Source organism: Stegodyphus dumicola, chromosome 12 (assembly GCF_044657685.1).
Source record: "Stegodyphus dumicola isolate Sdum_Otavi_A_Nest chromosome 12, ASM4465768v1".
Lineage (NCBI taxonomy): Eukaryota > Metazoa > Arthropoda > Arachnida > Araneae > Eresidae > Stegodyphus > Stegodyphus dumicola.
The window spans coordinates 107,612,875-107,640,555 of record NC_140779.1 but is presented as its reverse complement, the minus strand read 5'-3'; the positions used below and the strand labels follow the sequence as shown (position 1 = coordinate 107,640,555).

Sequence of the window (27,681 nt, the reverse complement as noted above, 5' to 3'; positions counted from 1 at the left end):
ACGGTGCACAATAAAAAGAATTTTTTGCTAGTGAATAATTTTATGGTTTGATAAAGTGATTTCGACACTTAGAATTAATTTAACTCGGTTTGGCAATACGTTATGCGTTTATTATTACAAGTATTTTCCAAAAGCGAAAAGCTGCTTGGTTGCGAGACCTTGCTTCTCCATTATTGGACGTTTAATAAGTTTTCTTTTTATAAGAAGGTAAAACGAATTTTATTAAAAAAGGTCATTTAAGACTTTCTTTATATTTTTTATATAATGATGTCGAATAGAGTGAATTTAAATTTTGAAGCTAAATTTCATGAATACTGAATCTCAATTATTTGTTGTATATATCGCTGAATAATTATTTACAAAATGCTAATGCTTTGCAAAACGATTTGAATTTTCTTTTGAATGCAGAGTTTTTAACTTAATCTTGATTAGAAGGGATGGAAGGGTTTCAAACACGACAGTCTTATTTTCCTGACAAAATGATTATTTTTGTAACTCCTGCAGAAGCGGAGAAGGTCGTCGAACAAAGGACAAAATCTGTTATCTCGGGTGTTCCCGATGGAAAGGAAGCAAAAGAATTTTACGATAATATCGTTTCCTTGCCGTCTACATCGACTACGTGTCTTCAAAACAAGAAATCTGTAATAAAATCCAATGAAAAGAATGCATTACCTAACCATAGCAAAAAAAGAACTTCCATACAGATATCGAAACAGAATAATTTTAAAGCAAATGCAATTTTCCGTCATGCCCAAGATGGTAAGCTAAAGGAAGTACAAGAATGTATTTCTGGTGGCTGTTCTGTAAATCAGTCTGATATGTATGGTTGGACTCCGTTAATGTGTGCTGCCTGTGAAGGACATTACAATATTGTTGAATATCTGCTGAAGACGGGTGCGGATTTGAATATAAAAAATACTGAAGGGTTAACTGCGTTGGACATTGCCGAAAGAAAAGGCAATTTAGCTGTTGCAAAGCTTTTGAAAATTGGTATTATTAAAGAAGAAGTGGAATCTCGTGTTCTGGAAACTGAAGAAAGTGAAAACTATTGTAATGACTGTAAGATTTTTTATAAAGAATCCACTGTTTTACACAATAGAAGTATATCTCATTTATTCAGTATTGAGAAGAAAAATGATTCTACATTTTATCATATTCCAGAAAGCAATAAAGGTTTTCAGATGATGTTGAGAAGTGGATGGGACATGAACAAGGGTCTTGGTGTAAATGCAGAAGGTAGAAAATTTCCAATCAAAACTGTTATTAAGGATGATAGGTCTTGTATTGGAAGAAAAAAACTTGTACCTAAAATTACTCATTTCGGTCCATATGATAAAAACTCAGTTAATAGGCATGGTGTGCAGGTAGAAAGAAAAGTAAGAGAAAGAACTTTGAAAAAATGGCAAAGAGAGAAATTAATAAGGAAGGAGCGACGGAAAGAAATAGATTTTAGGAGACAGTTTTTGTGATAAGCATTTTGGCGTGTAAGAAAAAGTTCAGAAATTCGTTGTGTCGATCATAAAGAATTTATTATATTGATATTTGACAATCATATTTGAAAATTTTCAGAAGTTAATGATAAATATTATATGTGTCTTTTTCTAGTTGTTTTATTTGAAAAGTTTATGTGTTGCAGTCTTGTATTTTGTATGATGATTAAAATATTCATACCAATAAATTTAATCATAAAATCAAAAGTGCTTGGCATTAACAAATTTAATGTATTATCTTTTTTGACTGAAATAAGTATTGTAGTTTTTAACTTGACTGAAATCAGTATTGTAGTTTTCTTATGTTCAAAAATTAAAGATAACTGTAAAATTGTTATTAATTTCCAATTAAAATTCCATCTAATATGATTATAGTACTTTGTGTTGCTGAATACAAAAACATAATCTACAATTTTTTATGTACAGAATATGCAAATGAGTTGAAAGTGAGCAAATTGTGAAAGGAAACTAATTCTGTATGAGGGGTGTTCAAATGAAAAGATACATTATGTAACAACCAAACCAGTTGAAATTTGAATATGCTGCTTCGAGATAACCTATTGGGACATTTAAGAATGCAAATTTAGTGTCTGGCATGGCCATACGCATGCGCAGTCCGCAGGTGAGAAACGGGCAGTTGTGTGCTCCATCCAATTGATGAAGCAGTGTGTGCGAGGAGATCGTAGCATTCATATCACAGAATTCCATGGCTCAGGAAGAGCAAGGTGTCAGTTTTTTGACAGTAGAAGGGATTAAATCAGCTGATATTCGTTGCCATATGCTGGGGAAAATTGGTCTGACAAGTCAGTGAAAAAGGGGAGTGTCCGTTTTCATGAAGGACAGGAGTGTTTGAGTGATTGCTGAAGACCAGGCCAGGCAAACATGGTAATACGTCCAAACTCTTTGATAAGGTGAATGACCTGGTGAGAAATGATCGGTGCGTCACAATGCAAATTTTGGCAGTAGTGGTGAGGGCTAGCATTGGAACAGTTGTGCATGACAGTTTAGGTTACCAGAAGGTGTGCTTGCAGTGGGTTTCCAAGAAGCTCAGCTAACTGCAAAAGGAGCTGCATATGGGGCTAGCACTGCAAAACCTGTTCCGATACCATGAAGACCCTGTTTGACGAGAGTTAGTGCTAGTGACAAAGTGGGACAGCATACAGTGGAAGCATCCGTTGTCACCTCCCACTAAAAAAATTCAAAGCTGTGCCCTTAGCAGTTAAGGTAATTGCTCACTGTTGTTTTTGTTGTCTGAGGTCTGATACTCATCGAATTTTTTTTAGCATGGATAAACATCAATAGTGACGTATACTGTGAGACGCTCTGTAACTTACACAAATCCATCAAGAGCAAAGTCTCTGCTGCTCATGGTGGGAGTTAATCTGCTCCATGATAACGTTCGTCCACACATAGTGTGACCTTGGCCAAGTGGGAGTAGCTTGAGCATCCAACCGGGTATGACCCTGTGTGATTTCCGTATGTTTAGTCCACTAAAAACACATCTCAAATACTTTGTTGATGAACTGAAGGACAAAATCTGGATCCTATCGCAGCCACAGGGTATCCTTCAGGTCGTGAAGCTGTGGGATATTGTGCTCATGTCTGTGGTGCACCCCTACACTATGACTGATGCAGGGCTTCTAAGCTTTGGTCTCCAGAGAGGGTGTTTTTTGTGTACATCCAGAGCATCCTTGACAGCTCTTTGGCAGCATTTCCATACACGACAGTTCCACGCCAATCGAAAATTGGGTACACTTCCGCATAAAAGAAATATTGTTGGATGAGCAATAGCAATATTGAAAAAATTACATCTTTGTTATTTTTGATAAATTGCAACAGTGATTTTGATTATGAATTTGTTTTATAAGATTCTAAAGATTGTAAAATACCTTGAGGTATGTTTAAAATTTCAAAATATCGTAAAAATGTAACACATTTTTAAAACTCAATATCCTTATAACTAAGTGGTATAAGCGTGAAAATTTGTATACTTCTTTCAATGCCCTTGATAGAGTATTCACTACTTTTATTTCATATTCCAGATATCAAAATGTTTTAAATAAAATATATTTTTTGTCTTCCACGTAATATTGTAATGTACTTTTTAAAAATTTTTAGAGGAAAGGCTTAATAGTTACTCATTTTAAACTTGTCATTTTATTATTATAAAACTGAAAGATAATCACTTTGGGTTCGTTAAAAATGAAAGTAGCATTTAATTCTGTGATCCCTGTCAAAATTAATTAATATGCAGACAGATATGCTAATAAGTTAACTTTTTCTTCATTTGTAGCACATCTTTGCAAAAAATTATATACAGTTTTACACAAACGCGGGGAATCGAAGACAGAAACATTTGCCAGTTTGGTGGAAATACCATGATGTGACCATGTAAACATGCCACACCATCAAGAGAATTTGAAAATAGAGTGATCAACGGTGGTGGAAACATTTGTGTATTGAAAAAAGTCCGATCTTGTATGGTCCTCTTATTCATTCCAGATTGTTAAATAAATGTTTCTCATGCAAGTGTTTTCTTCCTGGAAATTCGAGGTTCATGCTTAATTCTTAAATGCGTTCTGATGACAATGAATTTAATGTTTAAATGTGAAATGGACAGTTTATTTACTTCCTTGTACAAAGTAAAGGAAGTATCGTAATCGCGAAAAATTCCGGGTACCATATTTCAGCAGAAATATCCATTTTGACCACTATCAAATGCAATTTAATGATGTTTTTGCTTGACATCTGTATGTAAGGACTCTTTATTCTGTTCTTACATACAGAAATGGAAGTTATAAAACTGATTTAAAATGGATTCAGATGAGATTTTTTCGTTGCCTTCATATGTATCTCGCATAACTCAAAAACAATTATCCTTAGAACATTGAAATTGTGTATGTAGGACTGCTATAATATGTAGTTGAGCGTCTTCCTTTTTAATTGCAAATTGTCCCACCAAAAGTATATATATATATATATATACACTTTGCTTTGCTATATTTGCTTGCTTTGGTGTTGACACAAAATTTAATTGCACTTGAAAAAGAAAGCCATGTTAGTCTCCTCAAAATTGACAGGCCTACCAACAGGTGAGTGATAAAGTTGCTGAAGTCTGGTAATTTGACTAGGAATCAAATCCTAGTGAATGGGCTGGCTGCATGGCCATTTTTATGGCTTTTCCCATGTGTAACATGGATGTGAGCTAATTTCTTTTCCCTTATGCAAATTCTCCTGTCTGTTATGCAAATAGCCCTTGTATGCTAAACCAAAATATCAACATTGATCAGAAGTTTATATAAAATTTATGCTAGTTTTTATGCATAATTTTGCACCAGCATGTTTCTCTTCCATATATATATGTGTATGTGGCATATAAATCAATATATATGGAAATATATATTTCATTTCAATAGCATGATATGAAAAGTAAAATACAGGGTGCAAAGAGGAAGAAGTAATGAAAAAGAACAACACGTATATCTGAAATCGGTGTATGTATATATAGTTGAATTGTATTGTAGATAACAAAGTTGGAAAGCATTACTCAGAAAGTTTTAGTACACATATGTGTGACTGTTATTTCTAGTTTGCGCTATGTTTAAACAATATTCATTCTGTCACATTCTTGCCACTAGATGGCGGGCATCTCTTCCTTTACTTTTTCTGTAATTGAGTTCCGAGAACCAGTCGAGATTGGAACCGCTCTGAGGAGCGTAAAGACTCAGAACTAAAAAATGTACTGTCTTAAAATAATTATCACCTACCTTGTAAATAGTGTATATTAGCTTTTTATTTCAATAAATAATTAAAAGTCAAGATGGCTTGTTAGCAGTAATAGAAACTCTTACTGAAAACGTGATTATTAGAAGCCTGGTGTCGTGAACACTGAAGATGCAGCAGGTAAGGAATTTTACATTAATTTTATTGTAAATAGAAAAACCTGATGCACACCTAAGCTTCTTAATTGTAACCTTCGGACTTTTTGGTGGCATAGAAGTTTCGGAAAAACATAAACGTTATAGAATAAAATTGGGTAGCGTAGATAAACGGTATAATTACGAAATCAATGTATTAGATGAAAGAAAAATATGTTCTTCGGTCCCTAAAATCAAATATATACACTGGATTAGGGAACTTAGAAGAAGAGGAATTTACGTCAGTGATGTTTTTGAAAATGGAAATTGCAGATTATTCCAGGAGAACCCCCAAGAGATTCATTTGTTGTTAGGGGCAGATGTTGCTGCAAATTTATTTACAGGTAAAATCGAAGTTCTTCCTTGGGGAAGATTAGTTGCTGTAAGCACAAGACTTGGGTGGACAGTCATGGGGAAAGCGAACACTGACACAATTATGAAATAGAAAATTCCTTTTCCACGCTTTCGTTATCTTTACATATTTCTGATGCCACGCTGTCAGAACTGTGGAGGCTTGATATTATCGGAATAACAGATCCAGTTACAAAGAAGGCTAAAGAGGAAAGGGATTTGCAAGCAAAATTGCAGTTCGAAAATTCTGTATCTCTAAACGAAGAGGGGCGTTATGAAGTCACACTTCCGTGGGCGGAGAATCATGTACCACTCTCTACCCACAAGGATTTAGCTTTGAAACGTCTACAATCTACCACCCAGAAACTTCTATCTCAAAATTTATTTTCTTCATACAATGCAGTTTTTAATGACTGGTGTAACTTAGGAGTGATCGAAGAAGTTAAAGAAAATATTGCGGGGTTGACTATGGACATTATTTACCGCATAGACCGGTGATCAAAGAAAATAGCTCAACACCAATTCGACCGATGTTTGATGCGTCTGCGAGGAAACAATCGTCTCCTTCTCTAAATCAGTGTTTGGAGTGTGGACCAAATTTGATAGAACTAATTCCATCTATTTTGTTGAGATTTCGGGAAGGCAAGTTTGCTGCTATAGCAGACATTGAGAAGGCTTTCTTACAGATCAGTGTAAGGCCTCAAGATAGAGACTGGCTTCGGTTTTTATGGTGGAATGATGTGGAAGAAAGGAAAACGAAAGTATTTCGTCATACTAGGGTAGTATTTGGGGTTAAGAGTAGTCCTTTCCTTTTGGCAGCTGTTATAGAATTCCATCTACAAAAGTACATGAAAAATTCTTCATATGATACGGAGATGATAGCTAAACTCTTGCGTAGCTTCTACATAGATAACGTTGTTGCCAGTTTTGACAAAGAATCTGAGATGATCCAGTTCATCGAAAAATCTCGAGAAATAATGAATGAAGGAAAGTTTAATCTTCGAGGTTGGTTACATAACGGAGATAACTTGAAACAGGAAACTATTTCACCTGTATTGGGTCTGTTATGGAACTCTCAGAAAGATAATATAACTTTGAATCTGAATTGTCTAGAAGATTTTGAAATGGGTATAATAACGAAGAGAACAATTCTTGCTGTAACACACAAAATATTTGATCCTATTGGACACCTTGTGATTTTAACTTGATAAGATGGGAAAATCAAAACATTCTACATGCACGAATGTATCATGTGCGTGACCATTTCTATCGCCTCCATAATTTGGAAATGCAAATTTTTAACATCAGCCACAAACATTTGAATCCCACAGGAGAAATCTAAAGGCATCAAGTCTAATGCATTCCATGGAATGAAATTTAAAGGAGCTAAGTCATTGTAGAAAGGGAAAGAAATTTAAAAGTATTAAGTCATCACTGAAAGAAATCTAAAGGAGTAAAGTCTGCTTCTTGCCTCTCTTCCTGGTAAAAAAACGTTTTTTAGTTCTTTTTTCCAGTTATGTAAACCACAATCCAATAAACACATTAGTTTCAGATGTGCTGTTCTTTTTCATCGCTTCTTTCTGAGAAAAACAAACTATAGTTTAAACAGGAAAATTCTACATATTATGCATTTTCTCTTTTATTATCTTAAATTATAATTAATGTTAAATGTTGAGATAGCTTTTCTGTATTCTTGAAGAATATAGTAATGGATATTCTATATATAGAATTAATATATACCAGTACTTAATATATTGAATGATTTGACCATATATAAGGACAATAGTAAAAGAATAATGTCCAATTTTTTGAAAAATTTTTAAACCTCTCTTCGTTTTATTCATTTCTCCTTCTTGTTTTGATATGCAAAGGTATGCCAGTGATTCAGTAGATGCAATCAAATTGAAATAAATTAGGTGTTTAAGAATGTAATATGTTAGTTGGCAATAGATGTTTTATCAATATTATTACATTTCTTTATAAAAGTAGTCAAGTTTTAAGAACCCATAAAATGAAGTCATTTGGTATGTTATGATTATGTTTTGATACTACAGTTAGAAATATTGGTATGTGCATATTAACGCAATCTGACGATTTTTTACAGATGAAAAGGTAAAAGTTACTTATTGGATGCTAGTTGGTGGATTTTGCACCCTTTTTTTAGAATGATTTCCAAACTATCAATATTTATTTACGATAAATATTGATAAACGATATCAACATATTAAAAAAAACTTTAACAAATTAAAATACAAATTTGAATTAATAAATAAGAATTATATGATACATTAAAAAATGCAAAACACTGAATTGTTCTTCAAATCTTTCTGTAATTTTTTGCACCATAAAAAGACTTTCTGAAGATTTTAAAAAAATCTACAGAAAATTGTGGAGACTTGGATTTTTGCAAACCTTGGCAACAGCAGCTATCTAGGAAATGCATTTCCACGTTGTTCAGTTAGAAAAGTGGCACAAAAATTCTGTATTCCTACAGACATTTTACTGCAATTTCTCCCAGTACTGGCACATTCTACAAGCTCATATTTTAAAGCTAAGGTTAACGCAAAACATATCACGATTTGTTAATAAAAACCATTGGAACGTGGGAGAAAACAAAAAAGAATGCATACAAAAATGGCACAGTTATTTAACTGAAAGAATTTGTTGTGCACATGGTTGGCAAAGTTTGGCACATTTTGAAAATGTTACAGCTTCTACTAAGGTAATATGTAACTACTAAGCATTAACCCTTTGAAGGGCACCAGTTGTTTGTCAATTTTTTAACCTTGGAAAAAATGCTAATTTCTCTACACCAAATGCTATAATCGTAAGTTTCTAGTGTTTCCTTTTGATTCTAAATGGAAGCACCACCCTATGAATGCTCAATATTTTGCAGTTATGAAATTAATATACCTTGTTTCAAGGTATCATGTTTGAAGATTGATAACTTCTATTGGAGGGAAAGAAAAAATTCAAAATCTGTAAATATATGACGTACACATGCTGAACCTTTTATATTTACTGCATTTCAATCAAAACTGATAATTAAAGAAGATTATTTATATGTTTTTAATACCGGTATATAATGTACACATGCTGAACCTTTTATATTTACTGCATTTCAATCAAAACTGATAATTAAAGATTATGTATATGTTTATAATACCGGTATATAATATATACCGGCGCCTCTACTGAGGGTACCTTGCCAATAGATGGCAGCACCAGGCTTCTCTTTCTCTACTATGTGAGATAATAGCATTTCTCTACATTATAATAGTTTATGATGTAATAATTTGTTTATGATTAACTTACAAGCTGTTTAGGATTCAGTATTATGTTCATGAAGGGATGAGAAGTTTACTGACCCTGCACTAGGACTGAATACAAGTATATTTGTTTCTTTTTATTCTTTTTTTTACTCTGTGCGAGTTTCATTCATCTCTATATATCTAAAATTGTAACTTCAGCACTTCACCCTTTCCCAAGAGAAAGACTGATCGATTTCAAAATTGCCATCTGGGGTCAAAATTTTACACAATTGCAGGCGTTAAATGTGGCATGTTAGCACCCAAACGACACGCTTTGCTTCGTGTTTTCCAAAATCCTAGAATCCAACGAAAATGAAAGCAGGTGATTAACAACTGATTTATCATTTGGGAGTCACACCTTCTTCCCTTTGTGTGGTGTGATAAGATTACACAAAGAGAAAGCTCACTTAAAAATACTGGAAGTGCACTTATGGACCATCTCTTAGTGTAATCACAAAAACTGCTGATTTGAAAGCATGCTTTTATTCTTATCGTCTTTTTAAATTTCAGGTGAAAGACTATGGAACGGAAGAGAAATTTAGGTTTAAGGTTACAAATAGGTCGTTTTTGAAATAAATTTCACAGTTTGTGAAATTAGGGAAAATATTTTTTAAGGCTCGTTTTAGATGCAAACTAGAATTTATCCAAAAGTTGAAAAGGGGCCCCTAGGAGGCCAAAGGGGTTGAAAATCGAAATAAGAGCTTTGAAGTGTATAAAATAATAAAGTTGTTTAACGGTCTTTCTTCCTGAACAAAAAGACATATTACAATCTATATTTACAAAATATAAAAAAAGGAGTCCTTACGGTTCTCGATAATCTAAAATGCATTTGGTGGGGGATTCTTGGTATCATAGCATGAATCATGGTTTTTTTACACATTACTAGAGCATAAAATATGACTTCAAAAATGCAACATACTTTATCATCTGAGTCCTAGTGTTTCATTTTTTTATTTTTATTTTTTTATTTTTTGGCTGTTATATATCCTTGTAATATTATACTAATTCAGTTGCAGCATGATACGATTTACACATGCAGTGTCATATTTACTAATTTTTTTATAAAATAGTAATATCGAATTTAAATCAAGTTCAAAAACTTGTTACGCATATTTTACATAAGTATGTTCAGCCGGGTTGCATCATCAAAGTGCATAAAAATATAAATTTTATTTTTTAAATTTTGAATTTCTACCGAAATTTTAAAAGTTTTTGTCTTTAGACATACATAACTATATTCAAGCACCCATCTCTACAGATGTACATGAAAAGTACGCAAAATTAATTTAAGAAACAATAGCTGCTACCTGGAAAAAAAAATGTTTTAAAGGGGCACTGGTATAAAATATATACCGGCTCTCAAAATTTAGGATTTGGCTCTAGATTTTTTTTAACTCTCAATTTTGTGTCCTTAGGGTCCATTAGTTCATGCAAAATTTTACCGCAATTTAAATTATTTTATGTACCGCCCCTCAAAGGGTTAATACGTAAAGTTTTCTTGCTTATTCTTATGCATAAAATATACAAAGAAATTTGAAGATTTTTAATTTAAAAAAATCAAAAGTTCTAATTTCTTCATCATTTGCAGACAAGCATAAATAATTGGAAAATTCAAGTATGTTTCATTAAAAATGATTTATAATTGTATATTATTCATGTAATTGGTGAAAAATTATTTTAAATTTATTAAAACAAGCTTCCTTAAATCATTATTCTTAAGAAAAATTCTAAACTTTGTTTATAAAGGGGGAAAATATTACAAAAATTTAATTGTACTACTTCAAATATCTTGTTGTCCATCAAATATTTTTGAGCTTTTAGAATGCCATCTTATCTCATTTTGAAAAATGGATTCATATTTGTAAAATGCTTTTTTAAAATCTCGTACATACCCCTGGGTGTATACACCGATTTGGTATCTTATCATGACACATATTCAGGGTATTGTTCCCTGGTGACAGGCAGGGGCATTATCAGAGACCAGTCAGACTTCCAAGTGTATAATGGTGTTTGCAGTGAGCCCTCTCCTTGGGTTGGTCTCTGAGACCCGTGGAGTGGTGAGTGCCTAGTTCCCAGTTCAACCCCAGGGAAATTGTAAGAGTTCATTAAAAAGTCTAAAAGGATTAGGCACCTGCTGGATTAGACCATTAAAAAGGATTTAGGCACCTGCTGCGTAGTAAGCTGAGTTGTAGTGATTTGTTTAAATCTCTTATAAGAGTTGTCAGTGGACATGACCGGCCCTCTTGCCTAATACAAAGATGGATCTCGGGTGTCACCTTAGTTGCAAGAAAGGTTTATATGTAAGTTATCTCATCCAACAGGAAACCAAATATTTAAACAACTTCAAATACTGTAATTTTGAATAAATGAATGCAGTAAATTAGAAAATATTAAATTTAATAATATAATATTTTTTCATACTTATATGTGCACTAAAAAGTACATATTGATGAAGCTAATTTGTCTTATTTTTCAGTATATTTAATTTTAAGAATTTATTTCTGATATTTTGAATATTCCTTGTAGTTACTGTATTCATCTCACAGGCTTCAGAAGGTGAATGGCTACAGAAGCAAAATACTGTTTAGACTATTTTGCTAAAATAGAGGAAGCTGCACAAGATATTATTAGTGACAGAGAATGCATAGTTGAATATAGCAGGAAAAGTAATTCACTTAGAGAAGCTAAAAGGTAGAATTTTGCTATATTATTTAAAATTAAACAATTTACTATATTGTGTTGTTAAAAGTTTATTTTTAATAATTTTTTTTCTACAGGGCTCTTCAGGCTGATTTAAAGAAAGATATCCCTGTTTCAAAGACATGGGTCTTGTTTGGAAACATGTTTATAAAATGTCCAAAAGAAAAGGCTTTTGACATTGTTCAGAAAGGTAAAGTATGATATTGCTGTAAATTGACAGGGAATTTTTAATATACAGTCAAAAGTTGTAAATTCGCACACCCATAATCCGGAATGATCTATAATCTGGACCGCAAAGCTACAAACTTTCTGCGCATGCGTCAACCCGACGCATGCGCGTAAGACCTTTACGGCTGCGAATATGTGTGTGCACGTGCACAAAACACATATACGAATGCCCGTTTAATGTATAACGGACGGTATAAGCTAAGCTAAAATTATCTAATTCAGTTAATGTTGCAGATTACGTTGTTCCTTAATCTTCGAATTGGATTCGGCTTATTATTTTTTGCATACTGTTAGAGCAATTTTATAAAAGTAAACTTGAACTTTCGATTATGTCAAATAGAATTTCTGATATATATTTACTAATATGTAAAGGATCTACAAAGCGAAAGTATGTTTCGAAGTCCATTAAACAAAAAGTGGAATTGCTGCAAAAAATGGATAAAGGCATATCCTTTGTTTATCTTTAACGCTGCGGTGCGCAATGAATTGGAAATTTCGATTGACAAGTTAGTCGGTATTCTCGGCACAGCAATTACGGGTCTTGAACAGCGAAACTTTGTAACTGAACAAGAAATTATGTCTGTTTATAGAATTAAAGAGAATGTATTAACACAAAAAACGAAGCAACTTAAACAACTTACATTGAAAGAAATATTTAATAAAGTAAACAAATAAATATTAAGCTTTTTTTTTTTTTTTTTTTTTTCAAATTTTGATACCCTTTAGATCATAATTATTCGTTATTTCATAAATTACAGTTTCATATCTTTAATTTTATAATTTTTGCATGCCATCTTACCAGATTTAAACTGATGATCTATAATCCGGAATCACTGAAGTCCCGACGAGTCCGGATTAATGACTTTTGACTGTAGTATATAGTTTAGTTAAACTATGCACATTTTTGGCAGTCAAAAATTAAAACTATATTTACTCTTTTTGTTGCCAGTTTATATACCTAATTTAAAGTTATTTAATTTACCATTCCTTCTCTATATTTTAAAGTTTCTCCCCTCCTGCAGAAAGAAAAAACTTACATAAACAAATATATTTCTGTCTACCATATAGCAACATAACTGTCATTAAAATTAGGAAAGCAGCAACTTTATGTTTGGCGTAGTTTTCAGTCAAGACGCTAGCGATTTTGAGGGCAAAAGCCATAGTTGTATTTATACCCAAAAGAAGTAAACCAACCCTGTTGGCAGAAATAGTAACAAAAACTGAAAAATTAATAGAATTTTAAACCATTAGGATGGACTGAATTGAAATTAAGCCATTAACTAAACAAGATAAATCTTTATGAAGGTGAAAAGCTTCAAGAAAACCCAATTCATCAATGGAAGAAGCTTTTTGGATAATTTTTTTAAACCCAAAGTCGAAATTATGATTAAATTTTGAACTATGATTAACTATCGAAGACTTGCTAATTTCACCTTTTAGCACAAAAAATTCATATTCTTTGGCGTGAAACTTTAGTGTTCTTTTAGTTTGGCTGAGATATTTTAAATCACACTGAGGTGAATACGAAAAAATATCTAAAAATTAAAGTCAGCAATGGAATCTTCATTGATAGGCGAGAAAATGACTTGAAAATTGAACTTCTTGAGAATTCATGCAATTTTGTAATGACAGAGGGATGAAATGGAAGCATAAGGTTGTTAATTTCTAATAGCGGAATGTATTCTTTGACTGTAAGATGAAAATTTTTTAAAGGCTTTATCAATGACCATGAGAGAAAATCCTCAGTCGGTGGCAACTGATCTCAAATAATTGAGTTCATTCGCAGGCAAAGGTTCTGAGGAAAACTCTGAGAATGCAAAATACATAATAGTAAAAAGAAGCCATTTTTTGCTTAGTTATTTGGCATGATTTAGCTTGGGGAGGCAAACAAACAGAAAAGACTTTACGGTTAACAGAAGCACTGAAATCAGATTCATTGCAAATTGCAAGAATGTCAAGGAAAGGAAAAGTATTGTCAGATTCAGTTTCAAAAGTGAACTGGATGACTGAACCAGTTGAATTTATAACATATAAAATCTGGGATAAATCTTCTTTATTATGTCAAAAAGTATCATCTATCCAGCGAATGCAGAGACAAAAAAAAAAAAAGTTTCTCAAATAATTTTATTTTAAAATGTAAATGTCAGCATGTACAGGACTGGCAGGATTAGTTTGGAAAACAAAGTGGGTTTGGTTCATAGAGGATTTAGTAAGAGAAATTAACTCAGTATATATGTAAATTCAGTATATATGAAATGGAATTCTCAAAGCCTAGTTTCAAGACATTTTAATGTTAATCTTTGACTGGAATATTAATAAACATCAAAAGAAACCATAATGGATCTCAGGAGAGAAATATCTTTAAATTTATTGATGACTTAAAAAGAATTTTTTTACAGTGTAAATGTTGTTTGAAAGTAAAGGAGAAAATTTTTGGCCAAAAGATATGATGCCTTTCTTAAGTTGGAAATTATAGGCCAAAAAGAAATTCCAATTTTATGGACTCTGGGGAGAGCATAAAACCTAGCACAGTTAGCAATATGTGTAATGACTTTTTTAAAACTGAGTTGGGGGCATTTGAGAAAATTTAACAACTGTTTTAATTTTTGTGTGGTCAGAAGTTGAAGGATCTTGGAGATCAAGCAGTGTTGGCCTTCATTTATCAGTTTTGTGACTCCATTAATGTATATGTGTTTGTCTATAATAGTAATCTGTGCACCCTTATCAGCTTTGGAAATTACAATGTTTAAAAATTTTTCATCTTGCCATCAAAGAAGATATTCTGCTGTTAAAAGTAACATTTAACAACCTTGTTGTGCTTCTATTTCATCCTTCTGTCAGTTCCAAAATCGCACTGATTCATCAGAAGTTTGATTTCTATGTCATTTTCTCACCTATCAGTGAAATCCATGGTTTGATTCTTAAAGGTTCCATTTCTGACTTTTATTGGATTATCTATCATTTGCATATGTGAGTAAAGCACTGGGTGATTTGATTAAAATTTTCTTTATAGGGAAAATGTCTCATTAAGTAAGTGAACAAGATTGAATTAAAAACTCTGCCACACCATCTTTTACCAGTTTATTAGTGATATCTTTGTTCCTGTGTTCTTTGTGGCATGAAACCCGCTGAAAATGAATATCGTTCTAATTGGAATATTTTCTAGTTTGTTTCTGATTTTTGCTTCTGTGTTATATTTTTCATTTTTCCAGTTGCTCAGATGTTGAATAAAACTCTGATTATGCAATAATATCAAAAACATTTTGTCACATTGAAGGTGTATTGCTGGTTTAATGTTCATTTATTATTCATAATTTGGAATAAAAATAATCTTCATATCCGCTTTTTAACTTGATAGTGCCATTATTAGTTTTAATGAGAACTTCACTAGCAATGAAGACATTTTACTTTCTCTTACTGCCAGTATAGATTTGATTAGCATCAATAAGTGTATTGTTGATGACTTCAAGAACCCTGATGGCAGTTCAGAGTTTTTGTTAGTGCGGCTGAAAAGTTCATTGTGAATATGTTGTTAGAAGACTTTTCGTGGTACCATGCAAAGTGGTTTAAGGAGTATCATTTTACATATGGGCTGAGAAGATTCAGTTTTTTTTTTGCTTGACGGAAGAACTTCCTTTCTCCAGCTTTTAATACTTTGTCAGCAACTGCGAAATATGTAGACAAATTGTGAATCCCCATAGCTGATGAGTTTATTATAGCATTTAGCAAGATTCTTAAACTTACACACTGTAGATATCTGTTTTGAAAAGTACGATTTTGCCGGAGTAACTGTGACATAGGTAATTCAGGATATAGACAACAGTAAGTTGCAATCTCAAATTTTTATAAATTTGAGATAGAAGCAAACTATAAATCTGATTTTAAAGTCATATTCTAATATCTAAACTAATCTAATAAATGTTGTGGTTGTCAAGTATTTCTCTGGTTTTCTTCACTAACAACTAGATGTGTTTGACGCTAATGATCTTAAGATCAAGAATAAGGCAAATTCTGTCTTTATTCTGCTGATCTGTGTACAAGGAAAACCTTTCATAAGCAAAAGGTGTTAACACATGTTTAGAACTATTTAATTAATACTTAAAATACAGATATTTAAGATTTAAATATTTTATCTGATGAGCTTTTTATAAACTGGCAGTTCTCCATCATGCTTTCTACAGTGGAAAGGTCTTTTATAAATTTTTCAGACCATTGTTTTCTGTTCCTCTTTAAATGCTTTCCTGAGTCAATTTATAGTGGTAGGTTTGTACTCTGAACGAGATGTTTTCCAGCAGACCAAAGCACAATAAATGTGAAGTGGATTTTCCAGAAACATACAGTACCTATAGTAGTCTTCGTTTATTCAAGGAATGCAGTGGTAGATTTTGAAGTATGATTGATTGTTGTAAGCAAACTCACTCTTCATCAAGAATCGTAATGTATTTTTATTTATCTTCTGTTAAATGGTATTCATATAGGATATTTTCGAAGTTCAGCCTTTTGCCTCGATAAAAACATCCTCACGGGTGTCAATCGGCTGGTCACTAATCCTTGTGTCAGTGGCTTGGGGATAAACTCTCAGGAGTACCTGCTTTCGGGAAAGCTGACTGTGAGGCTTCAGTTTGCATATAGGTCCAGCTAGCTCTAACACAGGAATCTGTGTTCCCTTGTTGGGCTCCGTGGTGGGCGGGGCCATCGGACCCGAATCTTTTCTCTTTCAAACATGGCTTCACTTTTCATCTTAAAAAACCTGACTCAAACGAAACTAACCAAGAAATAGAAATTATTGACAAATCCATTACCAAGAAAATCCGTACCGATGCAAATGCCAAGGAAACTACTGAAAATCCACACTTCCTTGTTGTCTCTAGTCCTCCTGTGAAGTGCAAAAGATGTCTCCTTTTCTAGTAAGCAAATAGATTCACTCATGCATAGGTGAGCCAAAAAAACATTAAGCACCTCCGTTCTGGAGACCTGCTTATTGATACTGTTTTGGCCACCCAGTCTGCTTCACTTTTGCGTCAAACCAAACTTGGACAAGTACCTATAACTGTGTCAGCACACAAAACACTCAACTTCTGTAAAGGCGTGATCTCGGAAATTGACCTTATGCTCGTTTCAGAAGAAAAGTTCGTTTCCGAGTTAGCTGACCAAAAGGTTTGTGCTGCTAAGTGGATCAAGATGCGTAAGGAAGGTCAGTTTATCGACACAAAACACGTGATCCTGACCTTCAAATCGCCTGATCTACCAAAGAATATAAAGGCTGGGTATCTGAACTGTCCCGTAAGACCGTATATTCCCAACCCAATGCTATGTTTCCAGTGCCAGTGGTTTGGTCACTCTAAAACATCCTGTTGTGGCAACCTGACGTGTGCTCGATGCGCGTCCGTTGGTCACGATAGTGATAATTGCATTGCTGCAGCATTGTGTGTAAATTGCAAGGGCGATCATCCAGAATTTTCTTGTTCCTGTCCAAAATGGAAAACAGAAAAGGAAGTACAGATGGCAAAAGTCACTAGAAACATCTCCAATGCAGAAGCCAGAATGCTGGTTCAGAGCATGCAGCTTCAACTAAATAGATCATATGCTAGTGCCGTTAAAGCAACACAGACCGTTGCCACTCAAACTTTGATAAATACACAGACTCCCCCCAAAAAAACCCAGCAGCCTGCTAGCCAGAAAAAGGAAACTCCGACTCATGTCGTACAAAGAAAAGAAATAGCAATCCAGAGCAAACCCAAAAATGAGCCTCCAAAAATAGTAACCAAGAATAGAAGCAATAGTAATAATTCATTTGAAGATATGATATCTGAATCTTTAGATTCAGATAGTATGGAAGTAGAAGAGGGGCTAGATGTTCCCGAGCATCTACTTCCACGGAAAAAAAAAAAAGCAGCACAGAAAAAACAGACATAAATCATAATGGCCATCCTAATCTCGTGGAACTATGGTGGATTCCACCGAAATTTTCTTGACATCAAAAGTGTAGTCAATGTTCATCACCCTGTGTGCTCGGCATTACAGGAAACAAACTTGAAACTGGAACAAGAAGCAAAACTTCGGAGGTTTTCGTTTGTAAGAAAAGACAATCTTGCATGTGAATGTGCCAGTGGAGGTGTAGGTCTGCTCACCTCACTTCACTATCCATCAGATACACTTCCTTTGACAACATCCCTCTAAGTTGTCGCTATACAGGTATATTTTCATATTGTGGTTTCCGTTATTTCTCTTTACTTGCCTGCTTCCAAATAAGCACGTTGATCAACAGCATTTAAGTGATCTCATACAGCAGCTGTCTAAGCCCTTTATAATAATAGGGGATTTTAACGTCCATAGTCCACTCTGGGGAAGTAAAGACACAAATTCCTGAGAAAGACAAATTGAGCGAATGATTGACGATCATAGCCTTTGTCTCTTAAATAATGGGCAGGATACTTACTTCCATGAGCCTTCAAGGACATTTCATGCTCTCGACCTTGCCATCTGTTCACCATCTCTGTTGCCTTTTTGCACTTTTAGTGTGGGAAATGATCTTTACAACAGCGATCACTATCCCATTGTAGTATCTCTTGCACAAAGAGGAGCAAACCCCATGTCAAGATCCCCTCGATTCATACTTGATAGGGCAGACTGGGAACTCTTCTCTTCCGTTGCAGAGCTCACAGATGAAATGGTAAAAGATGTGCATATTGATGACGCTGTTGCTAATTCTATTATTCAGGCAGCTATGCTTTTGATTCCTAGAACATCAGGAAAAATACTAAAATATTCGAAACCAAAGTGGAATCACGACTGTCATGAAGCACTGAAAAAAACAGAAAAAAAGCATGGGGAATTTTCTGTAGATATCCTACTCTGCAAAACCTCATAGCATTTAAAAGAGCCAAGGCAAATGCACGAAAAGTAAGAAGGCAGAGCCAGAGGGATTCCTGGATTTCATATGTGTCGTCAATAACATCCTCTACTCCTAGTAAGCGGGTTTGGGAAAGAGTTCGAAAAGCATGCAGAATATATAAAAACCACTCACTTTCCTTTTTTTAAAAAGATGGCCGAGTGATTAGCTCCATAGAAGAAATTGTGAATACTATTGATGAGACATTTGCTGCCATTTCTTCCAGCAGAAACTATTCACCTGCATTTCTCTCTATCAAGCAGCACTCTGAAATGAATCCCATCGCATTCAACTCTTCCAAATCTGAGCCTTACAATAGAGCATTTACTATGCTGGAATTAAAGAGAGCTTTGTTGCAAATACATAGGCCTTCTCCGGGTTTTGATGGTATAAATTATGTAATGCTAAAGCATCTGTCCTATAAGTCACTGAATGCCCTTATCACTCTTTACAATAGAGTGTGGGAGGAGCATACTTTTCCAAGTGCATGGAGGAGAGCTGTTGTAATTCCTATTGCTAAGCTAGGGAAAGATCCAAGGAATCCCTCCAACTATCAGCCAATTGCTCTTACGAGTTGCGTATGCAAGCTGTTTGAAAAAATGGTAAACAGCCACCTGGTCTATTTCTTGGAAAAGAATAATATTATATCGCCTTATCAAAGCGGTTTTTGAAAGGGGAGAACGACCGTTGATAACATGCTCTTTTCAAAGACATCCATTCAAAAACTTTTGTAAGAAGAAATCACCTTGTCTCAATTTTCTTTGACATTTGAGAAAGCTTACGATAAGGCATGGAGATACGATATACTTCGGGATCTTCACGAGAGTGGCTACCAATTTTCATTCAGAATTTCTTGAATATTAGGACTTTTCAAGTAAGGATTGGCTCTGTTTTGTCAGATGTTTTTGAAAAGGAAGAGGGTGTGCCTCAAGGCTGTGTGCTTAGTGTAACTCTGTTCAGCCTAAAAATAAATTCTGTATTAAAACAACTTCCTCCCACCATTTCAGGATCTTTATATGTTGATGATCTACAAATTAGGAGTCGAGGTGCCGATATGAGACATGTAGAGAGGCAGCTCCAGATCGCTTTGAACAGGATCCAGGAATGGGCAAAAGGACAAGGATTTATGTTTTCGAAACAAAAGACTGTGTGCGTGCATTTTTGTAGGAAGCGAGGTCTCCATCCTGAGTCTGAATTATACATCAGTGGGTCTATGATTCCAGTTGCACCTGAAGTAAAATTTTTAGGGGTGATGTTCGACCGAAAATTGACTTTCCTTCCTCATGTCATGTCATAAATTTGAGAAAAAAGTGTACAAAAATTTTTAATATTTTAAAAGTTCAGGCGAACACCTCCTGGGGTGCAGAGCGTTGCTTCATGCTTCACATTTACAGAGCTCTTGTTCGCTCTAGACTAGACTATGGCTCAGATGATGTTCGACCGAAAATTGACTTTCCTTCCTCATGTCATGTCATAAATTTGAGAAAAAAGTGTACAAAAATTTTTAATATTTTAAAAGTTCAGGCGAACACCTCCTGGGGTGCAGAGCGTTGCTTCATGCTTCACATTTACAGAGCTCTTGTTCGCTCTAGACTAGACTATGGCTCAGCTGTTTATGGATCCGTTCGGTCTTCAGTGTTGTTAAAAGTGTTCATCATCAGGCTCTGCGGATTTGTTCTGGAGCCTTTATGTTGACTGTTACGAACCATCACTCCGTTTGAGACATGAGGAGTTGTCTCTTTTACAGTGTTTTAGTATTTTATCTCAACCTGACCATCCGTATAAATTGTGTTTACTTGATAATAGCTGCGACCTTTTATTTGAGGCACATCCATCCTGTGTGCATTCTTTTCCTGTCAGAGTTCATCCCCTCATTGAAGAATTCTTCCTGTCTGATATGTCCCCACAAGCAGTACAGCATTTTGAAATTTCACCTTGGGAAAATGCACAAATCCAGTTTCTTGATATTTTCCACAGTTATGTCAAAACTACTACTAATGAGAACATCTACAGACAAATTTTTGCTGAGCACAAGCATAGTTACAGGAGTTATGTTTCCATATATACGGATGGATCAAAGTCAGCTTGCCATGTTGGGATGTCATTTATAATTTGTGACCACATGGAAGGCAGACGTTTACATGACGCTTCCTCTGTCTTAACCTCCGAACTGACTGCCATATATTATGCGCTTTTGTACATCTCAACGCTGCACCATGGAAAATTCATTGTATATACGGACTCCTACAGTGCATTAAAAGCTTTAGAATCCTTTTCCAGCACTGAGAATCCTGTGATAGTGGATGTTCTCAAGTTGAATATTAAATTGACAAGTTGTGGATATGAAATTCTGTACTGCTGGGTCCCCGGACATACAGGAATAAAGGGCAATAAGCTGGTGGACATCGCAGCGAAATCTGCTGTTGAAATGTCCGGCCGCCTCATCCCTTTTAGAGATATCCGTTGTGTCATCAAAGAGAAGATCAGAAAGAAATGGCAGCAACTTTGGGGCATTCAACTTCATAACAAGTTGAGAATGGTGAAGCCTAAAATAGAGCATTGGGATACTACTAGCAATCGCAGGGAGGAAGTTCTTTTGACTCGCCTTAGAATTGGTCACACTAGAGTGACACATAACTACCTTCTGAAAGCTGAGAACGAGCCTGTTTGTGCAACTTGTAATGTTTGCCTCTCAGTCGATCATATTTTAATTGAGTGTCCATATTTTAATAGTCTTCGTGAGAAGTATTTTAATAGCTGCGACCTGCCTCTCGACCGTTTAATCGGAAGAGAGGTCAATAACAATTCGTTTCACTACCTGAAGGAAACAGGTTTCTATTATTTAATTTGAATTTTGTCCTGAGATTTTATGTTAAAATTTTAATGAATCACATGTTTTAGGATTTTATATCTGTACTGCATATCTCATTATCTGATCATAATCAGCATTTTCATCCCACCATTTCATTATCTTTTTACTTGCCTCGATTTTAAACATGTGCTGTTGTCTTTAAACTTTTTTTTTTCTTTATCTAAAAGCTATAGTTTTTATGTTGAAAAATAAATCCTGCGTTTGGCGCATATGGCCTCTAGAGCTTTGCGCCATATATCTACTACCACCATCACCACCACCTCGATAAAAACTGGCAAACACCCCTCCCCCTTTTGTAAAGATTTAAATCTTTCTTTATTATTTTTTTGTTGGTGCAAATGATTGTGATTGATTTATGCACAATAAAGTTTTTTTTTTTTTTTTTTTTTTTTTAACTAAAGACTTCTCTCTGGAAACAATAACTACCTTTTATAATATTCATGTTTACTCTTCTTTCCATGTAAAAATGATGATTGATAAAGCAAAAGATCAGTAATGGTCTTTATTTTCAAATTGTGAGGATGTGATTTTTATTTTACATATTTTTTATTTGTACAAGAGCCATTTTGATGTTAATGAACTTCCAATCTGAGACCAAAATTCTGACATTTTATTAACTTTATGTGATACTTTATATTATATTTTTAAGTCAAAAGATAGGAAATTAAATTATTTTCAATATGATAAATTGATAAACTTAATACTTTTCTTACACTCATATATTATATATTTTAGTGTATGAAAAATATTGATAGTCTTTATAAACAGTTGTATATATATACATATATACATACACTATATGTAAGATATTAAAATATGAAGAAAAATTTATTACAAAATTAAACGTGATTGGAACAATCCTTTAAATTCTTAATTCTAACTGCACACATCCTTTCTTCAAGACTCCATATTGCACCATGTTACATCATACTTTCCCTGCAGTAACAATGTGAAATCTTTTGCCCAAACGCTATCCAGAAGTAAAACAAAGAATTATTAAGATTATAAATAGTACTTCAAATAACTATTCATCCTGTTTTGTTCATTCACTTTTGAACTTGTGGACATTTTCCCATTGATATACCCACACATATGACATTCTGTGGACTATTGTAAAACATAAAATATGAAACAAAATTATTAAACTAAAATGCATTGGCAATAGACCTTTAAATACATAATTTTAATTAAACACATTCCCTCTTCAAAAATACATATTACACCATTTTATATCACTCTTTCCCTGCAGTTTCTCTGCACTGGGAAAAACTTCACTGCTCAGGGTTAAAACAAAGACTTTCCAAGCTTTAAATAATGCCGTGCGAGATTTTTCAATCTTTACCACATCAGCAGCAACTATGTCAATTTACTGCCAAGTGGCTTCTGATCAAATTTGCATGAGGAAAAAAAAAAAAAAAAAGCACAAAGCATTAAGCCAACAATAAGTACTACTGCAGTTATTGCAGATCACTCATCTGCCTGAGAAAGTCATGTCTCTTCGCTAAGCTTCTCTTTCTGTTACATAAAATGTAAACTGTGTGTATAGAAATGGTGGAGCATGTTTAGCATCCCTAATGTTCTACCAGTTTAAGCAAAAATGTATTTTCTGAATAAATTTTCCTGTTCAGAATAAAAATATTATTTTAAACATCAAGCCAGTTGTGATTTTCACTCCAGTCCGATCTGTGCAACATTTTTTTCTCAGCCATGACTAAATAGTGAATTGGTTTAATGTCCTTTACTCAGCTCTCTGCTAAAGTCTATCAACGTACTACAACTGCTTACCTCTAAAATATCACATAAAATAGTAACGTAATTAGACTTAAGAATTTAAAAGACCATTCCAATTAAGTTTAATTTGGTAATGAATTTTTCTTCATATTTTGATATCTTGCATATTGCATCATGCTAGATCATGCTTTCCCTGTAAGAATCGCAGTGCAAAACATTTTGCCCAGTCACTATCCAGAACTAAAACAAAGAATTTCTAAGCTTATAAATAGTACTGCAATTCACTGCACATCCTCTTCCACAAATCTTAAGAAGCTACACCAGAAAAGTAAGAATGCACGAGCAAGTCCATTTAACATTAAGTAAATGGTTATCTCGGTAATTTGGTGAGATATCACCAAGCTGACAACTTTTTAAGTGAGAAATCGCCAAAAGTCGCTAAATTAGGCGACATTTTGGTCTGGTCCCTGTACTACCGTAATAAATATTGTAACTGAACACTATATTAGCTGCAACCTTAACTCTCATATTGCTTTCCAGTTATTTCGAGAAGCAGAAAGTACAAGAAATATCTCCAGCCAGTTGGAAACTATATAAGGCTACACAGAGACCATCTACTTCAGTTGCTTAGTTATTGTTGTTGCAAGTTGTTAGTTCCATGTGAACTAAGATATATCCGAGTTAACTTTCTCCAAAGATGCGCTTTGCATTCCGTTGTGTTTAACATTCTTAGCAGTTTGAAGTGTAACTACTTACTCTTTGATACTGTGAATATCTGTCCAAGAATTTCTGTGTAAAGTTCCAGAACTTTGAAGTGTTTCTTTTGATAAAAATAAATTTTATTAACCTATCATCGGACCTGTGTGTATTCAATTTATTATGAACCTGTACGCATACAACACTTTTTGGGTTCAGCAGCGGGGTTGAATGCCTGTGACAAGAGCAATGGAGAAGAAATTAATGACTGCCTTTGCTGCATTCCAAGAAAAGACGGAACGCACCATCAACTCTGTTAAAGTAGAGATGAAAGCTGGTTAAGAATTCATTAGAAGGCTAGATTTCAAAGCACTGTCCATGGCATTAGAGATGTGCTTCGGGAAGAAATGCTTAAAAGACTACAGCAGGCTTCAAGTAAAATCCCGTCAACAGAAGCCCATGGAAGCACTCCAGGATCTCACAACGGACGTTAAAGGCTGCCTAACCTCACCTTTTCAGAGAAACCAAGAGGAACAAGGAAATACTGTCCCTGCGGTACTTCATCGATGGCATTCCAGCTCCTGAAATATAGAAAGCTTTATGAATGGTGGATATCAATTTAAAAAGCGCTGTAGTGTACGCCATGAAATTCGAGGCAGCCCAGCAAGAAAACCAATCAGAGCTGCTCTAGTCCACGAGCCAGTGGATCAAGTAATGGCTTATTTGGATGATCTAACCAGACAAATCAATGTTTTGATATGAGAAAGGAGTGAGAAGAAACTGACTCTAAAGTGTTGGAAATGCAGTAGTCATGTAGGAAGGAATTGCAGAAGACCCCAAGCCACGGAAAATAAAACAGATAATTTGACCAGACAAGTCAGTGTCTTGAGATGGAATAGAAGTGAAAAGAAACCAATTCTAAAGTGTTGGAACTGCAGTGTTGAAGGCCACATACAGAGGAACTGCAGAACACTCCACGGCACGGAAAAAAGGCCATTTCCCAGCAATGACACAAGAAATAAATTAATGGTCATATCGCAGAGAGGAATTGGAAGGATAATGAGAAGCCCCATTTCAAAATGCTTCAGATTTTTGTAATGAGTGGCAGCAGTTATGGACTCTTCATCATGGTACATATCAATGAAGCTCCCTGCAATATAACCATCAGTACATGAGCCAATATTACCATCATCCGAAAAGATTTGGCTCAACAACTGGAAGGTAAACTGATCTGGGTACTGTACTGCATTACTCATAGATTGTGTTCGGCAAAAACATTAACTTCACCTCTGGAAGTTATTCCTACCATCACATGGTGTGTGTGGCAAAGATAACAGACCATTACATACTCGGATTGGACTTTCAAAGTAAATACAATTTTTCCTTGGACTTTAAAAATGGACACAACATTATTCAGAATTAGTGATGAAGGAATTAGATCTCTCCATGAAATCATAGTTCAAGATATCACAATATCGGCAAGAACAGAATTTCTACTTCCTGGATCTATAGCCAAAAAGATAAATTTCCAGTATGGTGTAATGAAATATCTCAAAAACTGTACACCCTGTGAAGAGTACTAGTAGCCTCGACTCTCGTTGGCTTATCAAGGACAGTTATTTCGGCGAGAGATGCTAACGTCAGTTATAAACTGAAAATCGTCAGGAAAGGTGAAGTGGTTGCAGCATGTACTCCAATGACCAGCATTAAATGCAACAGTAACCCTCTGGAATCCATGTCTTCAGAGAGCATTACATCAGAGTTATTGCAGAATGCACAATTGTACGATGAAGAGCGTTACCAAACGTGTCATTCAAGAATCTCAAGATGTCTTCTTTCACTCGTCTTCTGACGTGGGTGGAACCAGTTTGACACAGCATAGAATCGATACTGGTGATTACCTGACGAGTAAGTAACATCCAAGACGTCTGCCAATTGCTGAACAGGAAGAGGTAGGAAAACTTCTAAAGGACATGCAAGAAAGCGACGTCATTGAGAAGCAGAAAGTACTAGAAATATCTCGTCAGCCAATTGAAAACTACGTAAGGCCAGAGAGAGAGAGCATCTACTTTGAGTTGCTTAGATATGATTGTTGCAAGTTGTTGGTTCTGTGCGAACTGAGATATATCCGAGTTAGCTTTCTCTTTAGATGCACTTTGCATTGCATCCTGTTTAACGTTCTTATTAATTTAAAGTATAACTACTAATCGAACTCTGTGATACTGTGAACGTCTGTCCAAGAATTCCTGTAGAAAATTCCAGAACTTTAAAGTGTTTTTTTTTTTTTTTTTTTTTTATTAAAATTAAATTTTATTAAGCTATCATCGGACCTTTATTATGGTCTTTAAAAAATTACTGGACGAAAATGGTCAATATATTCTTCAGTAAAATATTCATATATTATAAGAAAATTGTCCCGCCCCCAAAAGAAAAAGTGAAATTATTTTGCAAATCACACACTACATATATTGTTTTATTCTAAAAGGAAGGGGAAATAAAATTTAATGACAGATACAGTCTTATGAAGTAATAATATGGAAACTGATTGTCATACTCCAGTGAAAATTTAAGTACAATTTTCATACATCAGTTAATTTAGCACTCTTTCTGGAGATGATTAAGTCATGAATAAATTCAATTTTCCTTTTATAATTTGTTGAAAGTTTATTTCAAAATCAGTTTAAATACTATTTCTTTAGGGAAGATCATCAATTTAATATTTGTTTGGAAAGGGAAGTAAAAATCTGTATAATTATGCAATTTCTTTTCTTAGTATCTGAAAAATGTAACAATTCCACTTTTTTCTTTACAGATCAGGCTTTGATTGATGAAGAAATCAATAGATTAAGGGATAATTTAAAGCCAAAGGTTGAAAATTTGAGAAATTTAGAAGGCAAACCTCCATCTAAGTTCAATCTAAAACCCCTCAGCAAAGATGAACTTAATGCAATGAAAAGAATATTAAATCCTGTTTAAATGTACAATATTTATTTTGAATTTTTCTTTTGTATATTTTTTGGTTTTGAATGATTATATACATAGTACATTCAATATCTGTACAAATATGTTAAGCAGCTGAGACAGTTGAAAATATTTGTAAATTTTGGTACACACTTTCAGAATAAATTCTTATGTAAGATATATATTCAAAATTTTAGAATTTTTTAGGAAATACTTATTATTTTCTTATAAAACTGTATTATCCTTTCTTAAAATACAATGATAAACACTAACAATGTGCAAGGTATGTAAAAAAGTTTACAGACTAGTGACACAAATTTTAAACTTATACAGTAATTAATTAGAACAATGAGTTATTTTTTAAATGGCTTACTATTTAAGATTAAAATATTTAAGTCCAGTAAAATTCTGTTTGAATAATCAGCAGAATTTTGTGCTTCATTTTGTATGTAATTCATTCAAATTGTATGTAAAACAATGTATAATTTTACGCAGAATTTCAACACATGGTGCCCTTGTATCCTAATATTTA

At 34.1% G+C, this 27,681-nt stretch overlaps 2 protein-coding genes across 3 annotated transcripts; both read left to right on the top strand.

Annotated features, from left to right (window-relative positions):
* The first annotated feature begins 55 nt into the window (after positions 1 to 55).
* Positions 56 to 27,331, top strand: Pdrg1 (Pdrg1 prefoldin-like subunit). 2 transcript variants are annotated; one of them, XM_085806764.1, is made up of 4 exons: positions 56 to 207; positions 11,596 to 11,760; positions 11,847 to 11,959; positions 27,001 to 27,331. In XM_085806764.1, the coding sequence occupies exons 2-4, from the start codon at positions 11,630 to 11,632 to the stop codon at positions 27,162 to 27,164; spliced, it is 408 nt and encodes a 135-aa protein (XP_085662890.1). In that variant the 5' UTR covers positions 56 to 207; positions 11,596 to 11,629; the 3' UTR covers positions 27,165 to 27,331. The 2 variants fall into 2 exon arrangements, with proteins under 2 accessions (XP_085662890.1, XP_085662891.1); XM_085806765.1 differs by having other exon boundaries at positions 62 to 207; positions 11,616 to 11,760.
* On the top strand, positions 214 to 1,697 carry LOC146993723 (G patch domain and ankyrin repeat-containing protein 1 homolog). Its single transcript, XM_085806763.1, has one exon. It carries the CDS (start codon positions 438 to 440, stop codon positions 1,467 to 1,469), a length of 1,032 nt encoding a protein of 343 aa, XP_085662889.1. The 5' UTR covers positions 214 to 437; the 3' UTR covers positions 1,470 to 1,697.
* Positions 27,332 to 27,681: the final 350 nt, after the last annotated feature.

Bases quoted from the DNA above. Each gene is read 5' to 3' on its own strand.
- Pdrg1 (XM_085806764.1), top strand. From the start codon at position 11,630: ATGGCTACAGAAGCAAAATACTGTTTAGACTATTTTGCTAAAATAGAG. The intron at 11,761-11,846 runs GTAGAATTTTGC...TTTTTTCTACAG, and splicing joins TCACTTAGAGAAGCTAAAAG to GGCTCTTCAGGCTGATTTAA. The intron at 11,960-27,000 runs GTAAAGTATGAT...TTTTCTTTACAG, and splicing joins TTTTGACATTGTTCAGAAAG to ATCAGGCTTTGATTGATGAA.
- LOC146993723 (XM_085806763.1), top strand. From the start codon at position 438: ATGGAAGGGTTTCAAACACGACAGTCTTATTTTCCTGACAAAATGATT.